Source organism: Diabrotica undecimpunctata, chromosome 7 (assembly GCF_040954645.1).
Source record: "Diabrotica undecimpunctata isolate CICGRU chromosome 7, icDiaUnde3, whole genome shotgun sequence".
NCBI classification, from domain to species: Eukaryota; Metazoa; Arthropoda; class Insecta; order Coleoptera; family Chrysomelidae; genus Diabrotica; species Diabrotica undecimpunctata.
Genome location: NC_092809.1, coordinates 114680623 through 114708542, shown reverse-complemented (window position 1 = coordinate 114708542; position 27920 = coordinate 114680623). Strand labels below are relative to the sequence as shown.

Sequence of the window (27920 nt, the reverse complement as noted above, 5' to 3'; positions counted from 1 at the left end):
GAATTTAACGTGCTTACTAGTTGGCTATTCTGATAAGACTCCTTATATAATCTTTAAATTTTACAGAGTTTAAACTGATTTTCTAAATTATTTTAATAGCTTTTAACCCTTAACTAGTTAGGTAAAATTTTAAGTAGTTAACGTCAACAGTCAGTTGCAGTCTATCGAATACGACAAAAAAATTTTAAGTGTAATATCAATAATATATAAAATTATAGATCAGCAACGGTCTTTTAAACACATTGTGCGAGAATTCGAGAAGATGTCAAAAGAAATTTACTGAATTTATATAGATTTTTAAGCCATCTTAGAGAAATAGCCAAAATACCTGTTGAGGACTTTGACTCGGTCAGGTATTTAACAAAATTTTACGTAGTATATTCATCTAGAAGAAAGACATTTTTATGCAGTAAGTTAAATGGTATTTTTTAGTTTTTTGCTATGATCAATAATCCATAAAAGATACTCGTCATCATACTCTTTAATAAACGTTAATATACTTATTTGTTCCTTACAAAACTGTAAATAAGTCAGAATTCTTAATTTTTAATAAATTTTAATCAAAACTGTAAAAATAAACATATAACTTTGCTACTACGTAAAAACTTTTTTTTATTGAAAAATTTACCGCATCTACCATGAGTGGATTAGCGGGAATACAGAGTAGGTAAATTCGAATACGTTAAATTTTATAATAAATATTTTATCTTCTTCTGGTGCACTTCATTACTCGAGGTTTGCAGGAAATTGTCGTCAATGTTTCGCTCCTGGGTATGTTCCTACTCTAATCATTTTATTTTAAATTTGTTATTTAAATAATACGGGTTATAAGGTAATGATATGGGTTATAAGTCATACTATAACTGAATACATCGATCTATTCTTCCTATTTCACCGTCTCCTTTCGAAAGTTGGAGATGATCCAAATGGCAATTTGGATACATCAAAGGTCAAACCATCTCCTCACGTCTTTCAGCCACGAATTCTAGCGTCTTCTAACTGATCTTTTGCCCTGCACTTTACCTTCCAATATGATTTGGATAAATTTATATCTTTCTCCTCTCAAGACATGACCCAAGTATTGTATTTTTCTCTCTTTGATTATGCTGAGTAAATCTTTTTGTTTACTAATGCTCCAAAGTACCTCACCATTAGTAACTTTTTGTATCCATGAAATTTTCAGCATCTGTCTATATATATATTTCAAAGGCATCTATTTTTTTCTGTTTAGAGTACATTGCTTAACTTTCACAGCCATACAGCCAAACAGAGAAAACGTAACATCTGGTCATTAGAATTCTAAGCTCTAGACTAAGGTCTGATCTGGTAAAAAATGTTTTAATGTTCATGAGTGTTTTCCTGGCTTGTTCGATTCTTGATAGGATTGCTTTTTTTGAGTTGCACTGGCTGTTGATATTTGCTCCCAAATATTTTATGGAAATTACATGTTCTATTATTTGTCCCTTGGCATACAAATGTACGTTTGTTGGTACCTTTGAAAATACTAGAATTTTAGTTTCGGAAACATTTAGATGTAACCTGAACATTTCACTATGACGAACTACCGCATTTATTATATTTTGTGGTTCTTGTCCATTGCTTGCTATTAGAACGATAATATCAGCGTAGCTGATGTTCTCTATATTGGTTCCGTTAATCTTGATTTCACCTTGAACCTTGTCTAATGCTTTTCTGAATATAGATTCCGAATACAGAACAAATAATAGCGGTGATCTGACGCAACCTCGTCCCACTCCTCATTGGATTCGTATTTCTTCGGATGTTGTTCGCTCTATTTCAATTGTTGCTGTTTGGAGCCAACATATTCGAGGCAGCCCCAAGATCTGGAGTGTCGTCCAAGTTTATGTTGTCTCCGGCACCAGTGTAAACTTCGAATGAATACGAAAATCAAGAAGTGTCACAAAGGCAAACAAATTTGAAGCACCACTTATGTGGCTTGTTGGGCATATATTGTCGGAGGTCACTTCCAGTGATCTTTGTAGCGCACATTTGTTCATCTACGCACGACCTAGAAGGCATAGGGACTGATAGAAACCTGTCATTGAAATGTTTCACTAGCGGACAAACTTTATGCAGAGGATCGTATCCAGGGTTACGCCTTTCCACAGCTACTGAGTTGTCATTATAGTGTAGGTACCAGAATATGGATTCAAACCGCTCTCCGGGAATCTAAATAATCGCTCTCCGGGATAAACAAATTCAATAACTTACAAAGTATTTGGTTGATCAAGCTGAGATTTAGCCCACTTTAGTAACTTTTTACAACATTTTCCATTTACAAATTCCTAAAAAATTAAGGGGTTTTTGCAATCATCTTGGTCAATTACTTATGTATTTTAATCTATATCTAAGATTTTCACGTGAAATCAATAATTTTTTCATATATAGACTGGGGTATAATATTGAGCTCACACCATGAATTTGTTGTATGTAGCCTTAACAGGTCGTTTCCATTCGTTGAGGACGAAAATTTAACATCATAGAAACAGACATTTTATTTATTAACAGTACAGTGCTCAATTTTAATAATTATAACGCTAACTAAAATTAGTCTTTATAATGATAACTTTCAGGTAGGAATAAGTAGTTTGGCAAATGGGTTCAGTTCCCGCAGTCATCACAAAGAAGGAAAAAAAACTTTAGATATAATTTTTTATAAGCCATTTCATCTGACGTAAATATATTTTTATATAGCAAGTTCAATTATTTTAATATATTCGAATTATTTACATATAGATATAATATAAAAACTTTATTCGTTTTAAATTTAAAAAAACAAAACATGCGTAAGTGAATAACCATAAACTTACATCAGTCTACACATTTTCAAGTAAATAACAATGTCAATAAACAATATGCATATTTTGCATCTATTTTGCTTATCTGAAGCTCAATTATTTAGTTCATTTAATAAAGTTTTTCATTGATAGTGATGTAAAAATTAGGATAGTGATTGCACAAAACAAGACTATTACTACACAATCGTAAGTATTATTTTTGTAATAAAATCATCACCATCATCATTAGTACATAAAAAATGAAATATGAAAATAATATATATATATATATATATATATATATATATATATATATATATAATATGAAACGTTAATAAACTTATTTTATCCTTCAATTGTGGCTTATTCTCATTAAAATAGTATCTACTTTAAAATGCCAAAAGAAAATAGCTTTAGAACGACACTAGTAGATAGTTGTTCACAGCAGAGCATAAGCTTCATCCAAAACTTTCACTCAGATCATTCTTACGCTGTTGCAATCCAGTTGGTAGATATCTTTTTTTATGTCACTTTAAACCGCATCCAGGAAACATTAGATGCAAAACTAATCCCACAACAAGCAAACTTCAGACCAGGTAAATCATGCACAGGCCAAGTGCTGAACCTAACAGAATACATAGAGGAGGGATTTGAGCAGAAAGAGATAGTGGGAGTAGCCTTGATAGACCTCACAGCGTGATTCATGATCAAAGTACTTCTAATCACTACATGAAAGAATACGTTGTATAAACAATATACTTATCGTGATATGTACGAAGTTTTTCACTTAACAAAATTGATGTTAAACTCAATACTCCAAAAAAATGCTTGTACTTCTAGCACACGCGTGTGTATCGGTATCGAATGGTCATAAATACTAAATAACAGTAACATTGCTGCCGACTAGGCAAAATTCGGTTATCGGCAGTGGCTAAGCGCACACGCCTGAGGCATATAATTAATTTTTAAAGTTTTGATCAAAATAACCCCCGAGTTCAAAGTATCCCCAATCTACGGTAGCTTTAACAACATTCCCCAAAGATACATCTGACTAGTAAAAGCAATAATGGACTCGTCAACAACAACCGTCAGAGTACAAAACGAGCTCAATAAAAACTTTTCAATAGTCAAAGGGTTAAAGCAAAGAGATGGGCTGGCACCGACACTATTCAAACTGACTCTCGAATATGTAATAAGACAGCTAAATATGGGAAGAGATAATCTCGTTACAAATAAATTAATACAAATTGCCGCCTATGCCGATAATATTAGTACTATTTCTCGCAGAACATAAGAGGCGGCGGAAATATACAAAAAATTAAAAGCAAAGGTAAAAAAGACTGGACTAGAAAAAAATATTTAAAAGACAAAAAAGCTAACACAGGCAAGAACTAGGAGAGACAGACAAACAGTTCAATTAGAGGACGATATTAAAACTGTAGAAATTTTTATCATATCTGGAAGTTACATTTAACATGGATGGAATAAAAGAACGAACCAGGAATTCAAAGAAAAATATTAATGGGAAACAAAGCTTACTTTTCACTCGCTTTTGTGTTCTGGTCCAAAAACATACACTGGGGATCAAAAATCATGGTTTACAAAACTACTAACAGACCAATAGTATGTTATGGATGCGAGATATGGGTGTTAACAGAAGACACAAAACGAAAGCTGGAAGTTTTCAAAAGAAAAATACAAAAGAAGATATTTAGACCTATTAACGAAAACGAAGTATGGATATCTCTATCAACTGTTCAAAGGGGCACCGATCTCAGAATTCGTTAAAAGAGCTCTAGATAGTAAAATACATGGCGCAGTACCAATAGGAAGGCTACGAAAAAGGTGGGAGATTGAAGTAGTAGCGGACGCGCAAAATTTGCTAGACATGAAAATCTACAGAAAATCATCGCGAGACCGGCAAAATTAACGAGATAGTTTGGAGGAGGTCAATACTCGATTTGAGCTGTAGCGCCATTAAAGAGAGAGATTTTATGTTTCACTTTATCGATGTATCCTCCTCACTTTCATTTAATTTACGCTATGTAATAAAATAAAAATAAATAGAATAATATGTGATTATAAAATAAGACAAATGATTAGCAATTTAATTAAATCTCTCCCTCCTGCTCTGTCTCTCCCTTCCTCCCTCTTGCTCTGTCGTTCTCTCCGTATATTTGCAATACTTCGTGAATCTTTGCTGCCATTACTATTTGCCTCCATCTACTTCGATCCATTATATTTTTCCTACACTCTTGTATTCCCATGGCAATTTAGTCTGTTTTAAAATTGTATATAAAGATCTTTCGCTGACTGGATTCTCCTTTCATATCCATTTGATGAACTTTTGGTCACGGACTTTATGCACATATTCTGTCCACCTAAACCTTCTTCTTTTTGTAGTGCCTATCCGTTTCGGATGTTGGCGACAATCATGGCAATCTATATTTTGAAAATTGCGGCTCTAAAACGATTTGTGGTTGTTGTGTTGAACCACGTACGTAGATTTTTCAGCCAGGAAATTCTTCGCCATCCCGGTCATCGTTTTTCTTCTACTTTTTCTTGAAGAATTAATTGCAGCAACCCATATCTTTCGCTGTTCCTGATGATGTGACCGAGGTATTCAATTCATTTGTCTGTTTTTATTGTGATTAACAATTATTTTCCTTTTTGGATTCTTAATAAAATGTTCTGGTTAGTAACGTGGTCGGTATAGGATATCTTCGATAGAAACGATATAACATCATAGTAACCTGATTTTTATGGATACTGATAAATCGTGGCATTTAAATAGCTTAGCCATTTTTAAAATGCAGATCTTGCTATCTCTACTCTAGATTTTATTTTTAAAGAATGGTGCCAATTTTTATTGACTTTCGTGTCAAGGTAGGTGTTTTTTACTCTTTCTATTGGTTGACCATTTACACTGTTTCTTTCAATTTGCCGTTCCTTCTTAGATATCATTATACATCATCATCTAAACCTCTGGGTTTTTTTTCGGATTAAGCTTTGTTCGTTAAACAAACTTTTTAGTTTTTTATTTCTTCTAGTTCGATATTGTAGTTTTACTGCAGATAAGAAAAATATCGAATGATTTTATGGATTGTAACGATTAAATATGCCCAAAACAAAGTCTTTACGTTGGACCTATGAACCTTTAAACATATTTAAACACAACGACTACTTTTCTGAAGTCTCCGTTAACACCTAAAACGCAGCTGCCAATCTTGTAATCACACGTAAACACTTCCTGCCTTTAGATAAATCTACGTTAGCGTCTCCGTAGTTGACCGTAAATTGTATAAGTTAATCGAAAATATAGATTGTATGATTAGATTAGATTAGATTAAGAGAGCCCTTCGGCCTATTCCACTGCGACCTTTTCAGATCTATTGTGGTCCTCTAGTCCTAGATAACATTCTCTAGCCTGACCCTTTTTATAAAGTCTAGTAGCTTCGAGACTGTACCTTCCATGTAGCTATTTGCCGGTGGATTTTCTTCTCCTAATGCAAAGAACCGCACATTTGCCAGACTGTCACACTGACATAAAATGTACTCTGCTGTTTCTTCTTCGAGGTGACAGAATCTGCACAGGTCATCGTCTGATAGTCCCATCAGCTTCAAGTGCCTATTCAGCTTACAGTGCCCTGTTAGAAGACCTACTATGACCTTGACTGTTTTCCTGTCTTTGCTTATTAGGTCTGCCGTAAATTTTGGCGAATGTTCTGTAATGAACTGTTTCGCCTGTCTTTGTCCTGGTGAATTCCTCCACCATTCCAGCGATTTGCGAGCTACCCACTTCCTTGTAGCCGTTCTTGTTACTGATTTAGCAACTCCGCAGAAGGGTTCCGGTCCAATGAATGGCAATGATGAGCCTTGTTTGGCCATTTCATCTGCTTTTTCATTGCCCTTATGACCCTCGTGCCCCGGTACCCAGGCTACCGTAACCTTGCTACGGTCTCCTAGTTTATTTAGGGCACACACGCAATCCCATACTAGCTTAGAATTGACCTCTACGGAATTGAGTGCCTTAAGCGCTGCCTGACTATCTGTGAAGATAGCAACTGAACAGAACGTTCTTTCCTGCCTTTCTATTTCTTCCACGCAGTGATGGATTGCAGTTATTTCCGCCTGGAAAACTGTCACATCCTTAGATAGACTTACCGGGAAATCTATCCCTTGATTTGTCCCTACTATGCCGGCTCCCACACCCTCCGATGTTTTTGAGCCATCCGTGTACCAGGTAGCAGCAGCTTGTATGGGTACACCTTTATTCCAGTCTTCCCTGCCTGGTATCTTAATTGTGAACTTATTGTTAAAGCTATATCTCGTAACTGTTGCATCGATAGGTTTCCCCATCACAATATCGGCTTTTAGCTCCTCGATTAGCTTTCTGTTGTCAGTACCATGCATCTGGCTTATATGTCGCTGACTATGGATTAATCTGTGCATCACGGATCTGGCTTCGCCCTGTATAAAGATATGAAGTGGTGGTAGATTCAATAGGACTTCCAGCGATGCAGTGGGAGTTGTTTTTAAGGCCCCCGTAATACACAGGCATGCTAGCCTTTGTGTATTACCTAGCAGCCTTATTGCTCCCACTTGCTGCGTCTTTGTCCACCACGTCACCGAGCCATAGGTTATCATGGGTCTAATAACCCTTGTATATAACCATAGAGTCATTTTGGGGTTAAGTCCCCAATTCTTACCGCACATTCTTCTACATCTGCCCAAGGACATAGTAGCTTTCTGTGTGGTTTTTAGAATGTGAGTATTCCATGTAAGCCTATGATCAAAATATACCCCAAGGTATTTTGTTTCTTTGGCAAATGAAATCTCTGTTCTTCCCAGCACCGGTGGTTTTAGGCCTTGTAGTGCTGTTTTTTTGGTGAAGTTGACAATTTGTGTTTTCTGAGCATTGACTATCAGTCTCTCTTGTTTACACCAGTCGTCAACTATATTTAGGGCTGCTTGCATTCTCTCAGAAACTACCTGAGCAAACCTGCCCCTGACAACGATTGCTATATCGTCAGCATATCCTAGACAATAAAAGCCTTCTGTGGACAGATTTCTGAGGAGATCATCTACCAGGGTTGCCCAAAGTAGAGGGGACAGAACTCCTCCTTGTGGACAGCCTCCACCTACTTTTGCTTTGATGGTTGCTTTACCCAGAGTGGATATTACTGTCCTATTCTCCAGGGATGCCCTTATCCATCTGCATATTACCGCAGGTGCACCTCGTCTACTCATAGCCCCTATCAAAGAGCTGGTGGTAACATTATTAAATGCCCCTTCTATATCTAAAAAAGCGGCCATTGCTATCTCTTTGTCTTCCATTGACTTTGAGATAAGCCTATTTAGATCATCCAACGCGGAGTCCGTAGATTTACCAGGTTGGTATGCATATTGACGATTGCTTAGAGGATTATCTTTTAGCACTTCGTCTCTGATGTACCTATCAAGAAGCCTTTCCAGCGTTTTTAATAGAAAAGAAGATAGGCTTATCGGTCTATATGACTTTGGTGTTAGGTCTGATACTTTACCTACCTTAGGCAAGTATATGACTTTGACCTTTTGCCATATTTCCGGTACGATCCCCCATGCTAAAGTGGCTTTGAGGAGCTTGCATAGGTGTGGTATCAATACCTCTAATCCCATATGCAACAGTATTGGATATATGCCATCTGTCCCTGGAGACTTATATGGCCGAAACTTATTTATAGCCCATCTAATTCTGTTTGGTCTTGTGATTGCTGTGGCTATTTTCCCATCTGTAGACCTTGGTCTAGTGAGCCTTTGGTCTATGTTGGTTTGCCTATCTGCATCATCCAGAATTGTTGAGCCCGGAAAGTGCGTGTTCATTAGTTCTCTAAGACTTTCCTCTTTGGTGTCCGTAAATTTGCCATTAGCTTTCTTTAGGAAACCTACTTCTTTGGTTGTAGCACCATCCTTTGCCAGGACTTTATGAATTCGAGAACATGCCGGGATATTTGTAATCTCCTCGCAAAACTCTCTCCATGAATTCCTTTTGGCTTTCCGAATTTCTTTATTGTATAGCGTTAGCTTATACCTGTAGGCATCCCAATCTTGGTTACTTTTGGCTTTATTAAATAGGCTTCGGACTTCCGACCTCATCTTCCTTAAGCCGTTGTTCCACCAGACTGTATTACTGCCCGTACTTTTCCTTGTTTTTTCTGGACAATTTTCCTGGTAAGCCGCCATAATAGCTTCGCTTATCGTTTCTGCCGCCGAATCTATAACCTCTGGGCTTTTAAACGAAATCGTACATTCCTCGAGATTTTTACTGAGGGACTCCCTATATCCTACCCAGTTTGTATCTCTAGGATTCCTGTATTTAATTTCCGATGGAAAAATATCAAGGTCAAATCGTATATGTCTGTGATCCGAACATGAGGGTTCGTCAGACACAACCCAATTTGTTATTATATCACTTATCCTGCTCGTGCAGAGTGTTAAATCTAACACTTCTTTGCGTGCCTTAGTGACAAAAGTTGGCTTGTTTCCTATATTGGATATAACCAAACCTTCAGATAAGATGAAATTCAAAATATACTCACCCCTTGCATTAATGTTTGTGCTTCCCCACACGGTGTGATGTGCGTTGGCATCACATCCTATAATGAGCTGTAATCCTTTTCCTAGACAATATGCAACTATGTCGCTTATAATGCTTGGTGGACACAGAGCCCCATCACCTGGAAAGTAGGCTGAACACACCACCAGTTTCTTCTCTCCTACTTCCGTGGTTATAGTTAGAACAGCTGTAACAATATCATCAGTGCAGAGCACCGGGATTAATGTACAATCTACTCTATTACTGTGAATTATACACGACCTTGGCCTTACAGCTTTGGGTGTGTATAAAACCTTACCTTGTTTGGTTGATAGGCCAGAAATCTTCTCACCTATCCTTCAAGGCTCCTGCAGGAGGGCCACATCAATGCCTTCTTGTTCCAATCTTCTAACTAGCGTTGCCGATGCGGCTTTTGCATGTTGAAGATTGGCCTGCAGGAGCCTTATTTCTCTCTTCATTGCGAAGAGATGGCCGGTTCTGGATCTGTGGACATTCCTTCTTCCGTGGGTCCGACACACTCTTGGACATTAGTCCTTATAGGTGTGTCATCTCCACCCGAAGAAGGTTGTTCCTCGTCCTGAACCTCCATATGTAGGGAGGTCTCCCCTGTTTCACTGGAGCGAGTTGCTACTGGCTTTTCATTCCGTGTTTTTGTCTTCCCTTCTTTGGGTCGGAACGTTAACCGTCCTACTCCGAAAAAGGGTGACATTTTTAATTTCTGGAGTTGTTCTCGAGATTCAGAATCCATCGAGAAGGTCCATAACACCCCTTTCTCTAAAGGTTTACTACCCCAGACTGTCCATAGATGTGTCCTGAGCCCATGGTTACTTATCCTTAGTCTATTAAGGATCCTTTTGGACTCAAGACGTTCCCCATGCTCGTCCTGTACGAAGACAGTGCATGAGTGCGGCTTGGGTATGTCTTCCCCCTCCACAGCCCTGAGAGATGCACTCTCCCAAGGCCTCAGGGTTGGAATCACCTCTCAGCCACCGCGCACTTATGTCGTCCGCACAGTTAAGTTCCAGGAAACCCGGCCTGTATGTACTCTTCAGGAAGCGAACCTGTGGTCCTGCTTCCGGAATTTTGTCATACGCACCCAAGATGGCTATTTCGACTGCCTTAAGCTTGTCTATATCCATCTTGGCTTTCGGGAATCCTGTTAGTACCACTGCAACCTTAACAGAAGCGGCAGCTTCGCTGAAAGTCACACCTTCGGTTCTTGGCCTTTTCCCTTTGCGTTGGCTTTCGGGTGGTGTGCTTCCGTCTGACCTTAGCCTTTTTGGGCCATCGATCTTCTGGGTTTGTATTACTTTTGTCATGGCCTTTATTGGCTTTGACGGCATCTCTTTTGCCCTTTCAGTCGCCTTGATGAAATTGGCCTTTATTACAGCCCTTTTGGCTTGAACGTAATCTTGGCCTTGTTTCACCAGCCTACTGATTTTGGCTTTAGAAACGCCAGATAGCTTTGCAGCCCTAATTTCTTCGTCTGTCATGAGATCAACGTCTTCCAACGCTGTTACTCTGACAGCCATTTTGTTTCCTTGCCTATCAGCTTGGGAGATTTCTTTAGAAATTCCGGGCCTTTCGGCGTTCGGATTTTCTCCAGAAGCTCCCTGCCCTTCGGCTTTAGGAACTGTGATTTTGGCTTTGGAGTTCCCTGGCCCTTCGGCATCGGGAACCCTTTGGCCCTGAGTTTTTTTTGTATTTGTTTTTGTTTGTTTTTGAGATTCCATATTGATCCCACGAGTAGCTAGGGAAAGACAGTCAACCCCTCGCAGAGCCCCGCTTGCGAGGGTAAGGTCTAAATACTAAGGGGTGTGACCTGTTGCCCCAAAGGAACCGTTTGCGACACTGTCACCCCAGTGCCTCACAGCCTTCACCACGGTGTCTCACGGCTTGGCGTGGGGATTGTTTATCGACTATCTAGTCTAGATCCGCTGAGTTTAGTTTCAACAGGGCCACCACGTGAAGGGTGCAATCAAAGATTGATTACACACCCCCAATCATTGTTGGGGGTACCCAGCGGTCTTGGGATAGTTTAAGGAGGTGCAAAGTCCTAAGACTCTCCGTGCAAAACTTGTCCCCTGAGATTTGTTCTTTTCCCGCTCAGCTTTACGCCGATTAGAAGAAGAGCGCATCCCCCGGCCCCTAGATTGTATGATACATGCACTTAAAATTTGTCTGAAAGAACAGAGTTAATCATAAACTTAAAACTAAACTTATAACAAATTTCGTTCTTTTTCTTCCTTAGCTTTTCAGGGCTCGCTGTTTTATTCTCTTCTATCGTGTCTTTTTTTAATTAAACCTTTCTCTCTTAGTTCCTTTGCCATACAGTCCTTCCATCTTATTCTCGGTTTTCCCCTACTCTTCTTTCCTACAACTTCTATCTCTCGTCCCACATGGTTCCCATTTCTACATCTGACGTGAGCAAAGCCTTACAGTCTTTGTTCTTTAGCCTGATTTGGAGACTATAGTCGCCCCGGCTTAATTAATAACATCTTTTTTGATTTTATTCCTTACTTCCACCTTAACATTTTCATTTCAGCTACCTCCATATTCTTTTCTTCTTCTTCTAATGGCGCTACAACCCTTTGTGAGTCTTGACCTGCTTAACAATGTTCTTCCATTCTGCCCTGTCGAATACTTTCCTTCGCCAGTGCCCGATGTTCATGGTTTTGAGATCCCTCTCTACGTCGTCTATCCTTCTTTTACGGGGCCTTCCTCTTGTTTTGTTTTCTTGGGGCTTCCATCTCTGGACTACTTTTACAGCTCGATTATCTGGCATTCTTTCTAGGTAACCAAGCTAGTTTGGTCTTTGTGACTTTACAAATCTAACAATATCTGCGCTCTGCATTAGTTCATCCAGCTCATGGTCCATTTTAATTCTCCACAAACCATCGCTGCATTGGGTTGGTCCAAATATCTTCCTTAGTATTTTGCGCTCAAATATTCTCAATTGATTTTCATCATTGGTTGAGAGGGTCCACTTTTCACATCCATATTTGACCACTGGTCCAATTACTGTTTGGTAGATTCTAAGCTTAGACTCACGATTTAGTAACTTACTTTACATTAGGTCTTTGTATGCATAAAAGCACTTATTACCGCTAAGAATTCGTGCTTGTATTTCTTGACTGATGTTGTTGTCATTTATTATTGAGCCAAGGTAGGGAAAAGTGGAGGCATATTTGTAGTTATGGTTGTCTAACTTCAGATTCTCATGTTGATTTGATTTTGTGCACTCCATATATTTTGTTTTGCTTTCATTTATACGTAGACCAAACGTATCAGCTTCTCGTTACAGTTTTATCTTCTTTTAGTGAACCTTTTTTACAGGCCAATTTTCATTATTATACACCAGCACAGGTCTCACCAAATTCTTGTATATCTTTTAACCACATATACTCCGTTTTCGATCTGCTAACTTATTCCTCCCTCGTAAACCCCAATTTCTTCTCCAATAATTCAACACGATATCGTCCGCAAAGAGTATTGATCAAGGAGCCTTCTTCATTACCTTCTCAGTCATTACATCCATAACAAGATTAAACAGGTAGGGACTCAGTAAAGAGCCTTGATGTAAACCAACCTTTACTGTAAAACTTTCGGTCTAACCGTACAAGTCCTTACTGTGTACGCTCCCTCATACATATCTTTCACGAACCTTACTTACTTCTCAGGAGCCAATTTCTCCTTCATACATCTTCGTAACTCTTGTCTAGGATCTGTGTCGTACACCATCTCAAGATCTATAAATACCAAATGTCGTCTTCCGCCAAACTCCGCCAAAGCCGGTCCTAAGCCCGGTTGAGAATAGAGGAGGGTGAAACGGCTGACTTTAGATCTTGGGGTACTCACTGATGCCGATATGTGGGTAGCTCAAATACCAAGAAACGTCTCAAAGTATAGAACAACTAACACATAGTCAGCAAATCCTATCTCAGAATGAGAAGGGTGAGGGCGAGTCTCCAGCGCCCAAAAACTGGGGCCACTTGGCTAAGGGTAGAAGGCCCCTACAGAAATCTTCCCGGTCCACCAGGATTGAAGGTTGTGGCGATGGGCCTGCTCCCCATCACACGGAAAAAAAACTGTATTGCAAAAAATCCTAGAAAGAAAACGTCGGACGGTCTTAATGGAAAACGACCCAGCTTACAAAAATGGTTAATGAGTTTTGGAACATGGAATGTGCAAGGTATTCGGACTAAGCTTGATGAGGTGTTGAAAGAAATTAAGAGATTTCAATTAGATATAACAGTCCTTACAGAAACAAAAAAGAAAGGGAACGGGACAGACGAGTTTAAAGATTTTGTTCATTTCTATAGTGGAGTAGAAAAAGACAGAAGAGCAGCAGCAGGTGTAAGTATATTGATAAAGAAAAGGCTGTCACGAAATATTAAGAACTGGGAACAAATAAACGAAAGGCTAATAAAAGTTGAGATGAAGCTAAAAGGACGTGACACAGTGGTAGTGGGCGCATATGCACCTTCTGAAGATGAAAAGGACGAGGTAAAGGATAAATTTTACGACGAATTGACGGACCTGGTAGAGAGTATTGTAACTAGGAAGGAAGTAATTCTACTAGATGACTTAAATGCTAGAACCGGAAGAAAAGTAAATAGCAAAGTGGTCGGTCCATTTGGAGAAGAAAAAATAAATAAAAACGGTGAGAGATTAATAAGTTTCTGCGATCATATGAATTTAAAGATAATGAATGGATATTATCAGCACAAGGATATTCATAAATTCACGTGGATTCAGCCAACGAGGAATTTGAAATCAATAATCGATTACTGTATATGCAAAGAAAACTCCACAATAAAGGTTAATAACGTTAGAGTCCATCGAGGAGCAGAATGTGGATCTGATCACCATTTGCTTAAAGCGTCACTACTATTTACATTTAAAGGAAGCCAACAACAAAATGAAAACGAAAGTTCAATGATACTGCAAGACATTTCAACAAAGAGATATAATCTTTTGAAAATGAGTCTACCCAGTTTCTGTATCGAATGAGGTTGAATCTGAAATTGCACGATGTTTGTTACTCCTCACCAATTAATACGTACAACGAAATTATGAAAGCTCTTCACGAAGTTGCAATGGAAGCTATTGGAGAAGTGGATAGCATAAAAAATAGAAATGAATGGTGGAATAAAGAAATAGAAGATCTTGTGGGGAAGAAGAACAATATGTATAACAAATGGCTAGCAACAAAGGACACTTACTATCGACAACAGTACAACAGCTTAAACAAAGAAGTAAAAAAAGAGGTAAATAAAGCCAAAAATGCCTGCGATAACGTAGAAAATTTTATGGGTACAGCAAGAAGTAAAGAAGAATGAATAAAGAAAAGGAAGTCATATTTACGATCAAAAACGAAAACTGCAATACTTGGGACACATTACAAGAGGCGAAAGATATGAACTGCTTCGAATAATTATGCAAGGGAAAATAGCAGGAAAAAGGTCCATAGGAAGAAGACGAAACTCCTGGCTAAAGAATCTACGGGAATGGTATAGCTGTAGCAGCAACGAATTGTTTCGGTCAGCAGTTTCGAAAATACGTATAGCCCTGATGATCGCCAACCTTGGCGAAGAAGAAGAAGTAAAGAAGCTTGGAAAACAATTAAAGGTAGTAGAACAGATAGAAAAGAATGCAGTAGGTTAACTCTAATAGCCCCAGAATTATGGGTCGAATATTATGAACAAATGCTGACAGAAGATCGAACAGAATTCCAAGATATTGGCTACCAAAAATATGATATTTTCTACCGCGAAGAAACTGAAATCCCACCAGAAGAAATTAAAAAACACGCCAACGCTATGAAAAATGGAAAGGCTCCAGGACCGGGGGGATTACCCATTGAACTGATTAAATATGGCCCTGACAAACTATTTCAGCTATTGGCTTATACTTTTAATTTATTCTTGAGAGGAGAAGAGCTACCCCCAGAATGGAAAACTGCATATATCAGCAATCTATACAAAAATAAAGGCGACAGAAAAGATTGTAAGAACTACCATTAGCCAAGCTATGGCAGGTGCTAGAAGACAAGAATATTCCACCGATTTACATTAATGCTGTAAGGGAGTTGTACGACGATATGACGAGTGTAATAAAGATTGGACAAAAAGTGACAAAAAAGATAAAAGTGACCAAAGGACTTCGCCAAGGCTGCTGCATTGCACCTACACTCTTTAAGATTTATTTAGAGGGGGTTTTGGATATTTGGAAAAGAAAATGTGAACCTATGGGTGTTAAAATTGGAGACCATACGCTGTACAGCTTGCATTTTGCTGATGACCAAGTAATACTTGCAGAAGATCAAGATGATATCCACTACATGTTACGAAAAATAGATGAAGAATATACTAAGTGGGGCTTATCAATTAATCCATCAAAAACAGAGTACGTAGTAGTGGGAGGTGAAGGAAAGCACTTAGAACTAGGAAGCAAACAAATTCAAAATACTGTTAGCTATAAATATCTCGGTGTAAACATTACAAACAATGGTCGGAATACAAAAGAAATACGTCAACTGAATAGTATACTTTGGAATAACCACATCACCCGAAACACAAAAATTAGGATATACAAAAGTATCATAGAAAGCATTGCCACATATGATTCAGAGCTTTGGGTAATAAATAAAAATGACGCATCCAAAATAAAAGCAATGGAAATGAATTATTGGAGAAGATGTTGCCAACTCACTAGATGAGATAGAGTAAGGAATACTGAAATCAGAGAGCGTATGGGCATAGACATTGACGTCCTGGAAACTATAGAATGCAAAAGGCTGAAATGGTATGGCCATGTAGAAAGGATGAATGATCAATGATGGCCAAAGAGAATATTACAGTGCATCCCCACCAACCGCAGGAAAAAGGGAAGACCAAGAAGATCGTGGAGACAAGAAGTAAAAGGTGCAATGGAAGATAGGGGTCTACAAGTAGATGACTGGAACGATCGCAAGCGTTGGAAGCTAGGTTGCGAGAAACGGCGGCAGCTGTAATAAACTCGTTATATATATATATATATATATATATATATATATATATATATATATATATATATATATATATATATATATATATATATGTCGTCTTCCTTTTTGGTAAAAAGCCAATCTTCTTATATCGATGTCTCTTTTGTTAACCTTCGCTCCACAGTTCTCTCTCAAATTTTCTTTATGTACGGTATCAACTTTATCAATCTAAACTTCTTACAGTTCTGCATGTTCTCTTTATCTTTATACTGTGGTAACATCAGGCTCTATTCCAATTTACTCCTTATATATCCTACTCATCATTTGCCACAACACATCCAACCTCTTTTTCTTCTAGGGCAAATCTCCACAGGTAGCCCTTCAAGTCTTACTGCCTTACCATTCTTCATCCAATTTAAAGCCTCTAAAATCTCATCTCACCTCTGTCTCTACTCTGGTGTTCTTCAGTTAGCAACTTTCTAAGTACTCGTACCATCTTTGCTTTATTCTTACATCGAATCTTAACACTTTTTATCCGCACTTTTAATATGCCGCTCGTGAACCAAGTTCTTTAATGACTTTCATTTTCTTGGGTGCTTCCAACTCTTAATACAACTTTAACATGCAGATGAGGCGAAAACATCACTGGGAGAATTTGGTTTGGAAAATAGGAACGAGCGCGGAGAAACTTTAAGATTCCTGCTGAAAAAAAAAATCTGTTTTATTAACTTATTCTATAAAAAAGAACATCGGAGATAGGCGTGGCAGAGGGCGAATGGAAGAACTAAGAAGAGATCGATTTAAACCACATGTTACAGTCCTGAAGCAGTTTTCAGCAGGTAGCGACCACAGAATGGCGAAAGTGTCGTTAGCAGTATACTTTGGGAAAGAGAGATATTGTATGATCAAAAAAAATCATCAGATTTCTTTATCAAACTATATAAGCTCTATCAGACATCGTTAAGAGCAACATGCTAAATTATTTAAAAAAGAACACGTACGATCAATGTTTGCTTCTAGTCATGACTTAAGGTGCCAAAACAGTTTCCTTAACCCAGGCTACAGCAACGAAACTCACACTATCTCAAAGATGAATGGAACGCTTGCTGCTTGGACTGACTCTCAGAGACAGAGTTAAAAATAAAGAAATAAGAAGAAGGACAGGTGTCACAGATGTCCTAGAGCGTATAACATGGCTGATGTAAAACTGGGTGGGACATGTGGTCAGAATGAATAACGCGCAGTGGACCCAAAAAATTACAGTGTGGACAATACGAGCTGATAGAAGAAGCAGAGGTAGATCACCTACACGATGGACAGACTACGTCAGAAGAATCTGAGCTACAGGCAGCTCAAGACTGACAGAAATTAAAGAACTTACGGAAAATATATGTTTAACTATTGACGCAGAATGCTGGGTAATGGCGCTACAACGCACTTTTCTTTCTTCTTTGCTACTTTGAAATTTGTTATTATCTTCCGCTATTTTAGACCTGCCATACCTCTTTCTAGCCTATTTCTTCTCCCTAATCTTCTATTCCATTTTATCTTTTAACACGTAGTTTATATGTCTCTTTAATGCCCTTTACCAGATGTTTCTAGCAATAATTTTCGCACTCTTATCACTCGTTAATTCATCTGCAAATATGAAGAATCTCAGTTTTTGAAAGACCATTACTTATATACCTAGTTTAATATAAATATAAACATAATTTTTAGTTCTCATGTCAATGAAAATTAGATATCAAGACACGTAATTTGAAATAAAAAACTTAGGCCACCTCACAGATATGGGGAAAAGGCTGTCTTTTTACAAAGATATACAACGACCGCAGGGTTAAAAACCTTGTGTTAATTGAGAGTCAAAGTTTAAATCAACATTTTTATTGAATCTACAATCAGTGTATGCAATTACAATAAACTTATCGACAATTATCTATTTGTTGCATTGTTATATTGTCGCACGGTTTGACAATTAAAAATTTATGTATCAATCTAACTAAATTTTTGTATTTGTTATTTTTAGGCGAAGAAATAATAGAAGACTAACATCGTTAACTAATTTCAAACTAAAAGATAATATAATAAATAGTTGCAAAATGGCCATGGTATTTCCTGAATTATTTGCAAAAATGTCGTGCAATAATGCAAAAATTTCGAAGGTACTTCTAGAGAAATATAGACATTTAGTAAATTTCGTAAAGAATCCATCAATCCTAGAATATGGCTTTGCTGGTGGCGAAAATTCGGAATACAGTTTAAGGCCCCTACTTCCGCATGATTATAAAGAATTTATAGCAGTTGATATTTCAGAACCTATGGTGGAACATGCCAGAAAAAATGCGAAAATTCCTCGAAGTAAATTTTATTGTTTAGATACGTCATCGCCAGACTTACCAGAAATGTTTCAAAATCGATTTGATAATGTATTCAGTTTTATGACCATTCATTTAATTAAAGATCCGAGGTAAGTTCTAACATAATTTGGATATTTAATATTCGTATATAGTTATTAATATTAAAAACAAATAATTTTTGTTTTTTATATTTTGCTGTTTTTCGTCGATTTAAGATTGTTTTCTGACTAATTTTTTTTAACATTTCCCTGTGTTCCGTTACTTAATTAATCCAAAATATATTTAATATATATATATATATATATATATATATATATATATATATATATATATATATATATATATGTTTAAAACGTTCTCCTACGTCTTCGATACCCAGTTGCCACTCCTCCCAGTTTATCCATAAGTCTTCTTCTATATCTCTGTCTTTAATTTCTCTATTAATGCCTTCTCTCCAACTAAGGCAGGGTGTTCCTCTTTTTTTTTCTACCGTGAGGGGTCTACATTACGACTTGTTTTGGGACACGTTCTTCAGACATTTTCTGTACATGACCGTACCATCTGAGTTGTTGGGTACCAATATCATCTACTATTGTATGTTTTACTTTCGTAATTTATCTTATTCTGGTGGTCGTTACTCTTTCTAGTCTAGATTTTCCAGCTGAACGTCTCCAGAAATCAGTTTTCATTCCTTCAAGTTTTCTCTTGTATCTTTCCTTTATTTGCCATACTTCACTACTGTAGGTAATTATACGTTTAATGATTGTGTTATATATCTTGTGCTTGTTATTATTAGAGATTAATTGATCCCAAAGGATGCTATTGAGAAGTCAAATTGCTTTTCTTGCTTGGTTGTTCTTCTCCTCAATTGTGTCGTCTACGTTGCCTTCTTTTGTGATGATCATACCTAAATATTTATATGTGTTGCAATGTTTGATAACTTCTCCATCTTCCAATATGTTTTTCCTTCCTGTTGTTTCCCGCCGATACACATGTACTCGGTTTTTTGGATATTGATTTCAAGTCCCCATTTTTTATACTCCTCGATTAATTTTCGAGTCATATACTCAATATCTTCATTATCTTGTGCTATCACTAGTTGATCATCTGCAAATGACAAAATGTATATGCTATTTTTGTAAATCGGCATTCCCATATTTCTACATTTGCGCTTCCACAGTTTTAGAGCTTGTTCTAGATAAATTTTAAATAATGTCGGGGAGAGACAGCAGCCTTGTTTAAGGCCTTTATTCATTTGGAATCCACTTGATAGATTATTTTCAACCTTTACCTTTGAGTTAGCATTAGCGTACAGTTCTTTCGTGGCATTTAATAAATTCATGCTTATGTTTGTTTTCTCTAACGCTTCCCATAATTTATAATGTGGTACGCTATCATAAGGCTTTCGTAGGTCTACATACAATAAATGTACTTCCTGATTAACTGCTACTTTCTTTTCAATAATCTGTGTAATGCAAAACAAATGGTTAACAGTAGATCTACCTGCCCTAAATCCTGCCTGTTCATCAGCCTCCAAGTCTTTATATTCGCTTTCTATTCTGTTTTTAATTACTTTTCCGTATATTCTACTGATCGAATTTGTCACGGTAATGCCTCTGTAATTGTCACATTCATCCCCTCTGCCTTTTTTGTGTATAGTGGATATGAATGATGTCTTCCACTCCTCTGCGGTTGTCATTTCATTAATGCAGTTTTTGAACAGTTTGGCTAAGCTTGTATATAGTTTGCTTGTACCGTGTTTAATTAACTCTGCAGGGATGTTACCTGGACCAGGTGCTTTGTTATTTTTTAGAGATCTACATACATCTTCCACTTCTTTCGTTGTTATTCATATGGGAGAAGTTAAAATATTTATATTGTGTGTTTCATTGCTCTTTAAATTGTGGTTAATCTTCCCTTAGGAGTTTCTCAAAATATTGGTCCCAGTCATCCATCGTTATTGTTGATACTATGTCTCTCTTCTTATCTTACCGTACAGATTTTAAGACTTTCCAACTTTCTGTGCTATTTCGTTCTTCTAGATGTGAATTTATCATGTTACACTTTTGTTGCCATAGTTCATTTTTCTTCCGACATATCATTTTTCGTACTTTAGCTTGAGACTCCTTTTAGATTATTTTATCCGTTATATTCTTTGTATTTAACAATTTTTGATAATTGTGTCTTTTCTTCTTTATTTCTTGTTCTATTTCTTCGTCAAACCAATATGGAAGTTTTCTTTGATTCTGGATTTGGTATCCAATGGCTTCTACGGTTGCCTCCTGGAGACACCTTTTATGTGAGTGTAATATTCTTCATTATTATTAAATTGTTTATTTTCCAACTTTTGATTTAATCTATTTGTGTATAATTCTCTTACGCTTTTTTGTTCTAAGCTGATTAGGTTATACCTCTTCTGTATTTTGTTTTCCCTTTCATTTCCTCCTTTTTCTTCTTTGAGTTTATTTACTCCAAATGTGATCTTAGCTTTTAATAAGTGATGATAGCTTCCATAGGTAGCTCTCAATATTCTTACATCTTGTACAATAATATTTGTCTTTTTTTGTATGATTTTGTAGTCTATGATTGATATCAATATATTTAATTATAATCTGAAGACACAAATAGTAATTTATAATCCCAAATACATAGGCAACTTCTTATTAACTACTTAGTCAGTCCAAATTAATAAAGTTAGTATAATGTGTTGAGCCGAAATGCAAATTTGGATTATGTGACGCAGCTTTGAATTGAAATCTAAGTGTTTATCTTAAATTCAACGTGAAATAGTTGAAGCAGAAAAAAACAGAAAGAGCAGAAATATATTTTTATGTTCTTTTAAGAAGATTTGTTCAGTTTGGTAAAGATTATGGAAGCGAGTCTTCTATACTGTCGTTGTTTTCTCTATAGTAAAATGTTGAGACGGTTTTTGAAACCAATTCACTACTTTTAATCAATTCGTTTCTAGTCATCATATATTTTTTCTCTAAGCAGGTTTAAATTAAAACCTGCATAAAAACAACTAACAAAATATAGACATTAAACGGACAGTAAAAAATTTAAAAAACATCACAATTGGTCGCAGAAAATCACCTCATTTCATGTTTATGAGAGCATTCAAGTCGAGCCGTGGCAAATAAGTGTGTAACATCATTAGAAATATTAGACATAGCAAATGTAGTATGTGTTAATGTGAGTGTGGCCACAGAAAACACAGAAAGACAATTTAATAAATCTCGAAAAAGAAAAATTAGGCTTAGTGAGTAGAAGGACAATAAAAGAAAAACCCTACGAGACAGTGGGAAGCAATATGTTTCCAGAAACGGTACTGTTGTTCCTGAAAAAGTACCTCCAGTAAACGTAAGTACAGAAAATTGTATTTATTTCCTAATGTTTAAGTAACTAAATGGTTTTAGATACATAAATTAGATTAACAAGGTTAATATAGGTCATTTTTTAAATATGTTTAACACTACTGGAGCTTGTCAAACTATACATTTTTAAAACGCTTGCATAAAAATGTGTTTATCCTAATTGAATGCAACTTAAATTTTAATTAATTTTAATACAAAAATAAGTAAACTGAAATTTTGTTGGCAACTGTGTTTTGCTTTAACGCGTTTTTTTTTGTTGCAGGCTAGAACTTGTCGCTGTAAGTATGGGTGTGATGAAATTAACTTGGAGCAAAAACAATAGCTTTTTAAACAATTCTACAGTGCGATACCTGCGATAGACAAACAATGTTACGCCAATATATGGATTTAGTAGAGGTGATAAGACGATATGTTCCTAAAGGTGAATCGCGACAAAACTGTTCGTTTACTTATATGTTGCCTGTTGCAAGCAACAGGCAACATATAAGTATGTCAAAAAACTCTATGTTTTATGTTAAAACTTACACCCGGAAGTATCGAGAAATTGCAAGAAAAAATTAAGTTTAATCAAACATTGTCCGATCAAAGAGTAAAACATAAAAATTGACCATATGCGATCTCCGATGAAGTAAAAGTAGCTGTAAGAGAGCACATTAAATCTTTTCTAAAAGAAGTGAGCCACTATTCCAGAAATAACACTCAAAAGCTTATTTTGCATACAGACCTATCCATAAACAAAATGTATCTACTTCTTAAGGCAAAATTTCCCAATTTTCGTTGCAGTGAAAATTTCTACCGATACATATTTAATTCCGAATTCAACTGGTGAGATTTGGCACACCTAGATCGGACAAATGCGCTCAATGTAATAAGTTTTATGTTGAGCTTGTATGTGCCAAATCTGAGACCTAAATACAGAGACTTCAAATCGAAAGCCAGCTACACCACGCAAAAGCAGAACAAGCATATGCTACCTTAAACGAGGATATAGAATTAGCTCAAAGTAATCCCAATATTATTGTTCTATGTACAGATCTACAGCAAGTACTGTTTTGCCCGACGTTAAAACATTCTAACATATTCTACCAACGTCAATATTCATGTTATATTCAAGCAATCCACAATATGGGTACAAACGAGGGTTGTATGTGACTGTGGCATGAAATTGTAGCAAAAAGAGGTTCAGCTGAAGCAACATCCTGCCTCTCTATCTATCTATACAGCCCTTGCTGTCCAATTTTGGACATAGGCCTCCTCTTTCTTCTTCCACGTCTCTCTATTGTTGGCAGTTTGTATCCACTTCAGACCTGCGTGTTTCTTTAAGTCATCTGACCATCTCATTTGTGGCCTTCCTCTTTTTCGTTCGTAACTATATGGTCTCCAGTGTATAATCATCCTGCCTACTGAAGTAAATTAACACTAACTTTAAGCCTATAAAAAAAAAACAGAAAAAAATTAATTGTTTGGTCAGACCGATGTATAGAACAAAATAATATTTGGTGTAGTATTGTATTATACCTGTACCTGGTCACTATGAGATATTTTACATCTGTGGAGCAAACGTTTTTAATTAGCGGACACATACACTTCTTGACCTGCGATAGGGATTTGGCACTTACTAAGCGTAAGAAAAAAACAGTAACAGTGTTTCATCAAAAAGATTGGAATGAAGTTACAGCCAATGTAATACCCTCTTAGCCATTTATTGTGCGTTTTCTTGAGAACACCCATTTTAAAGACCTAACTATAGTTGAGTCAACTTTGCTGAAAAACAAGACAAAAATAACTGAAGCGGTATGGTACAAAATTACCAGTAATGATCCTACAAGTCTATTAGGTCGAGAAAGCCACAATGTATTGCGACCTTGGACTTCCCATCTCTTGGCTAAAAAAGAAAGAGAAGTAAAAAATCGTTTTTTGTCACCATTTGCCATTGACATTGAAAGTCTTCCTGTGTTGTATGAGAATCCTTTACTAGTAAAGAAAGAAAAAAAAAGAAGTTAGTAGATATGTGTACTTATATTCCTAATCCAGAATATAATTATGGAATTTTATTTAAAGCTTACTTCAACGGAAAATTAAAAATAATTTTTTATTATCTTTGTTAATAATGTAGGTTTAAATAAATAAATATAGGGATAGGTGTTCCTTGAAAAATAAATATCTTTTTCTTAACAAGCAGTCTTATTTGTCTAATTTCCTTACGTTTCCACACAATATGTTGAAAGGATAACCAACGCATTTTGATGAATTTCAGTGATGTTACAACCTTGGTTCCATAAACTGATTTTTGATCGCCGTATATAGCCTTAAGTTTTTTATATATAAAAGTTTGTGCTATATTATCCGCTCATAAATCTTTTTTTTTTTGTTTTCCTCGTAGAATAATAAAAAGTACATTATTGATTTTAAATTTGATTACAAACGAAAAAAACGTTTCCTGCCAAAACATGATTTTGTGGGTTACAACCTTATTCGGGGCGGCCATTCAATGACAGTAGAATTGGCAACGCTCTTATTCCATATCCGTACACTGCCATCTAAATGTGATTTCCACTATATATTAAAATATAATACAAAACAAATAAAAGCGCAAAATATAAGATATTTATTTAAATCAACAGCAGCATAAACTTTAAGTAAAACAATAATTGTGTTTTTATTAATTTTAATTTAATAAAGAAAGTTCGGAATAAAGAAGGTAAATTTTGCAAGATTGTATTTTTTAATTGTAGACAAACTTTCACTAATACATTTAGAATGCTTAAAGATGGTGGTGAAACATTCCAAACTTTCTATAAACACACTCCTTGTGACGAAGTTTTTGTAAAATTGAGCCAGCATCCTAAGTGGGGGAAGGGAAAATATAACCAAACGAAGATGTTGCATCCTTATTACGACAAACCGGAACCTAAAGAATATTTTGTAGCAGATTTAAAAGCTGCAGGTTTTAAGAAAATTGAATATATGGAAGAAAAAATGTCATATAATTTTAAAAACGAGGAACAGTTAAAAGGTAACAATATTTTTGATACAGCACACAATAATACAATTTTTAAAACCATAATTTATAATACAGTAAAAGCGTAATTTATATGCATTAGTTATTTTGAATCAAAAAAAGACAGAAACAACTTGGAGATTCTTATGTTTATAAATTCATATTACTTGACAAATTTACATATCCATGTATTAAACTCTGAACTAGCGCAATAGTTACATGCCAATGGTTTTCACATAAGGAACTTAATTTACATTTCTACTCTAGAATCATCAGGAAAAACTCTGGCAAAACGTGCATCTTGCATTAGGAAATTGCTGGGCTCTTAACTCCTGTCTGAACTGTCTGAACCAAATCGGATAGCATTTAGTTCCTCAAAGTCTTTTTCATTAGAAGCTGTCTTTTTTTTTGTTACTTCGTTTCTATTTGCACTTTCATCATCATCATCATTCTAACTATACAACCCTGCGTGGGTCCTAGCCTTCAGAAGAATTTCTCTCCAGAAATACCTGTCCCTATCCATCGTCTTTCTCCTCCAAGCACGTATTCCCATATTTCTCATGTCTTCATAGATGTTATCAAGGAACCTTGTTCTGGGTCTTCCTCTTCTTCTCTTACCAATGGGTCTATCAAGGAGCGTTTTTCTAGCTGGGTCATTTGTTCCATCCGCATCACATACCCTATCCACCGCACACGTCCCATCTTAATATGTTTTACGATATCAGGTTCCAGGTATATTCTATAAAGTTTAAAGTTGTATCGTCTTCTCCACACTCCATTTTCATTCACTGCTTCCTAGATTCGCCTTAGTACTTTTCTTTCGAAACATCCTAACATGTGTCCATTACTTTTTGTTAGAGTCCAGGTCTCTGAACCATATGTTAGGATTGCTCGTATTATTGTTTTGTACAGTTTTATTTTTGTATTTACGTCCGTATATAGTTATTTTGATAACTATTGACTAAGACAGGAAAGATTTGTGTTTTGCTTTTGTGTTTTTGTTATTTTAGGTATTTTAACCTGATGATGGAACAGTTGTTCCGAAAACGTTCGTGCTTGTAATGTTGCCCTTTTAAGGGTTTTTATAAAATAAAATATACCCACATACAAAGACTAACCTCTTTTATTATACGTGGTATACAGCCAGCTACAGGAATTATTTTCCTTGTGGAATTTGTGTTTTGGTTCAGAGCAGTGGCTATACCGTTCTGAGGAGACCTAAAGAGGTCGAAATACGTATAAGCGGCTTGTCGCTGCCCTGTATCGAAACAAAAATCTAATACCGTCATTATGTTTTATTACTTTACTCCATTTGGAGTACCAGAAACTGAATTCACTACGAATTTTGACCATGGCGAACGGCATGTGATGATACACATCACATAATGTGATACTCATCACATATGTGATGAGTATCTATGCCTGGTATTTGCCTACTATTCATTCTGCATAAGGTACCATAGAGTGACAAAGTACTTTGAAAAATATTGTATATGCTGCATTCAGAAGCATTATTTCTCTCTGTGGTTAGAGCATATTTGTGTATGGTGCAAAGTATTTTAATATTCCAATCATTGGGGAGGGATTTCTGTGTCCATATTCTTTTATAAGCTGCTGTAGTGCTATTATGGTATCGTGACAATCTACCTGGCAGGCAAATGCTGTGAACACAAAAAAGTCAATAGGAAAATGATTTAAAAATATCTAGCAGAGGGGTAGTGTTGGACTATTTTTATGTCTAAATATAAAGAAAATATAAAGGAAACTAGAAAAGAGTAAAGTGAGGTAAAAAGGATAATTAGGAGAATATAATAAAACACTAAAATATTAAGAATTTTTAAAACTCATCAAAAAGGATGAGAAAAAAATAGCCAATCCTTATTAAATCTCTAACAAAGTCATTAAAAATGCTGGTACAAAATTACCAACAAAGATCTATAGATTTTGAACATGAAAAACAGAAGAAATTGGCAATGCAGCAAGTTGTATTATAACAAGGAAAAGACAGTTAAGATTTGATTTGGTTTCGAAATTTACATTTTATTCGAAAGAATACAGAACGATACATTCAATAATAAAAGCTCTTGATAATGTTAATATTAATGTATGTAGTAGTTTAGTATTCAAGCGGCAGTACTCGTTTTGTGGACAAAGGTATAAGAAATCTACTTTTCTAGATATTTGTAGTTTTAAATATTTTTTTTAAATTATTACCTTCTTCTTCTATATTGCAAACCTTAATAAAGTATACAAATTTTATTAATGCTTCTTCAGCAACTTTCTTTAGATTTTCTATAGCATGATCTTTAAAAATAAAATTTGTTTGCAGGTTTATACCTTTCTGTAAATACTACTTTACCCCACATTCCAGCCGAGGAACTTGAGGAATACAAGAAGGATTATGTACGCGAAGTCAGAAGTATGTATACCGTTTGTGAGCCAGAGAATGAGCCAAATCATTTAGTAAAGCCGGTTGAGTTGACTGTTGTATGGGCGAAAAAATAATGAATTTAAAAAATAAATATTACTTTTCTTTTAATTAGTTTTAATTCATACCAAATTTCACTCCCATATAAACGAGTATAGAACTGTGTTCAGATGGAATTACGAGAGAAAAAATGCCAGATAAACTATAAAAACTAAACAATCTCAAAGCCGCTGGAATTGATAATTTTTGAATAGATTTATTAAGGACTGACACAAATCAGTTAGTAAAAATTCTACACAACTTATTTAATAAAATATGGTATAACGAAAAACCACCAATCAAATGAAACGTTCCAATATAATAACATAGAATTATCGTA

At 36.0% G+C, this 27920-nt stretch overlaps 1 protein-coding gene across 1 annotated transcript; it reads left to right on the top strand.

The window, feature by feature from the left end:
* Nucleotides 1-64: 64 nt before the first annotated feature.
* LOC140446934 (juvenile hormone acid O-methyltransferase-like) lies at nt 65-27640 on the top strand. Its single transcript, XM_072539529.1, has 4 exons — nt 65-409; nt 18408-18848; nt 24848-25128; nt 27443-27640. Exons 1-4 carry the CDS (start codon nt 405-407, stop codon nt 27616-27618), a joined length of 903 nt encoding a protein of 300 aa, XP_072395630.1. The 5' UTR covers nt 65-404; the 3' UTR covers nt 27619-27640.
* The last annotated feature ends 280 nt before the right edge of the window (nt 27641-27920 follow it).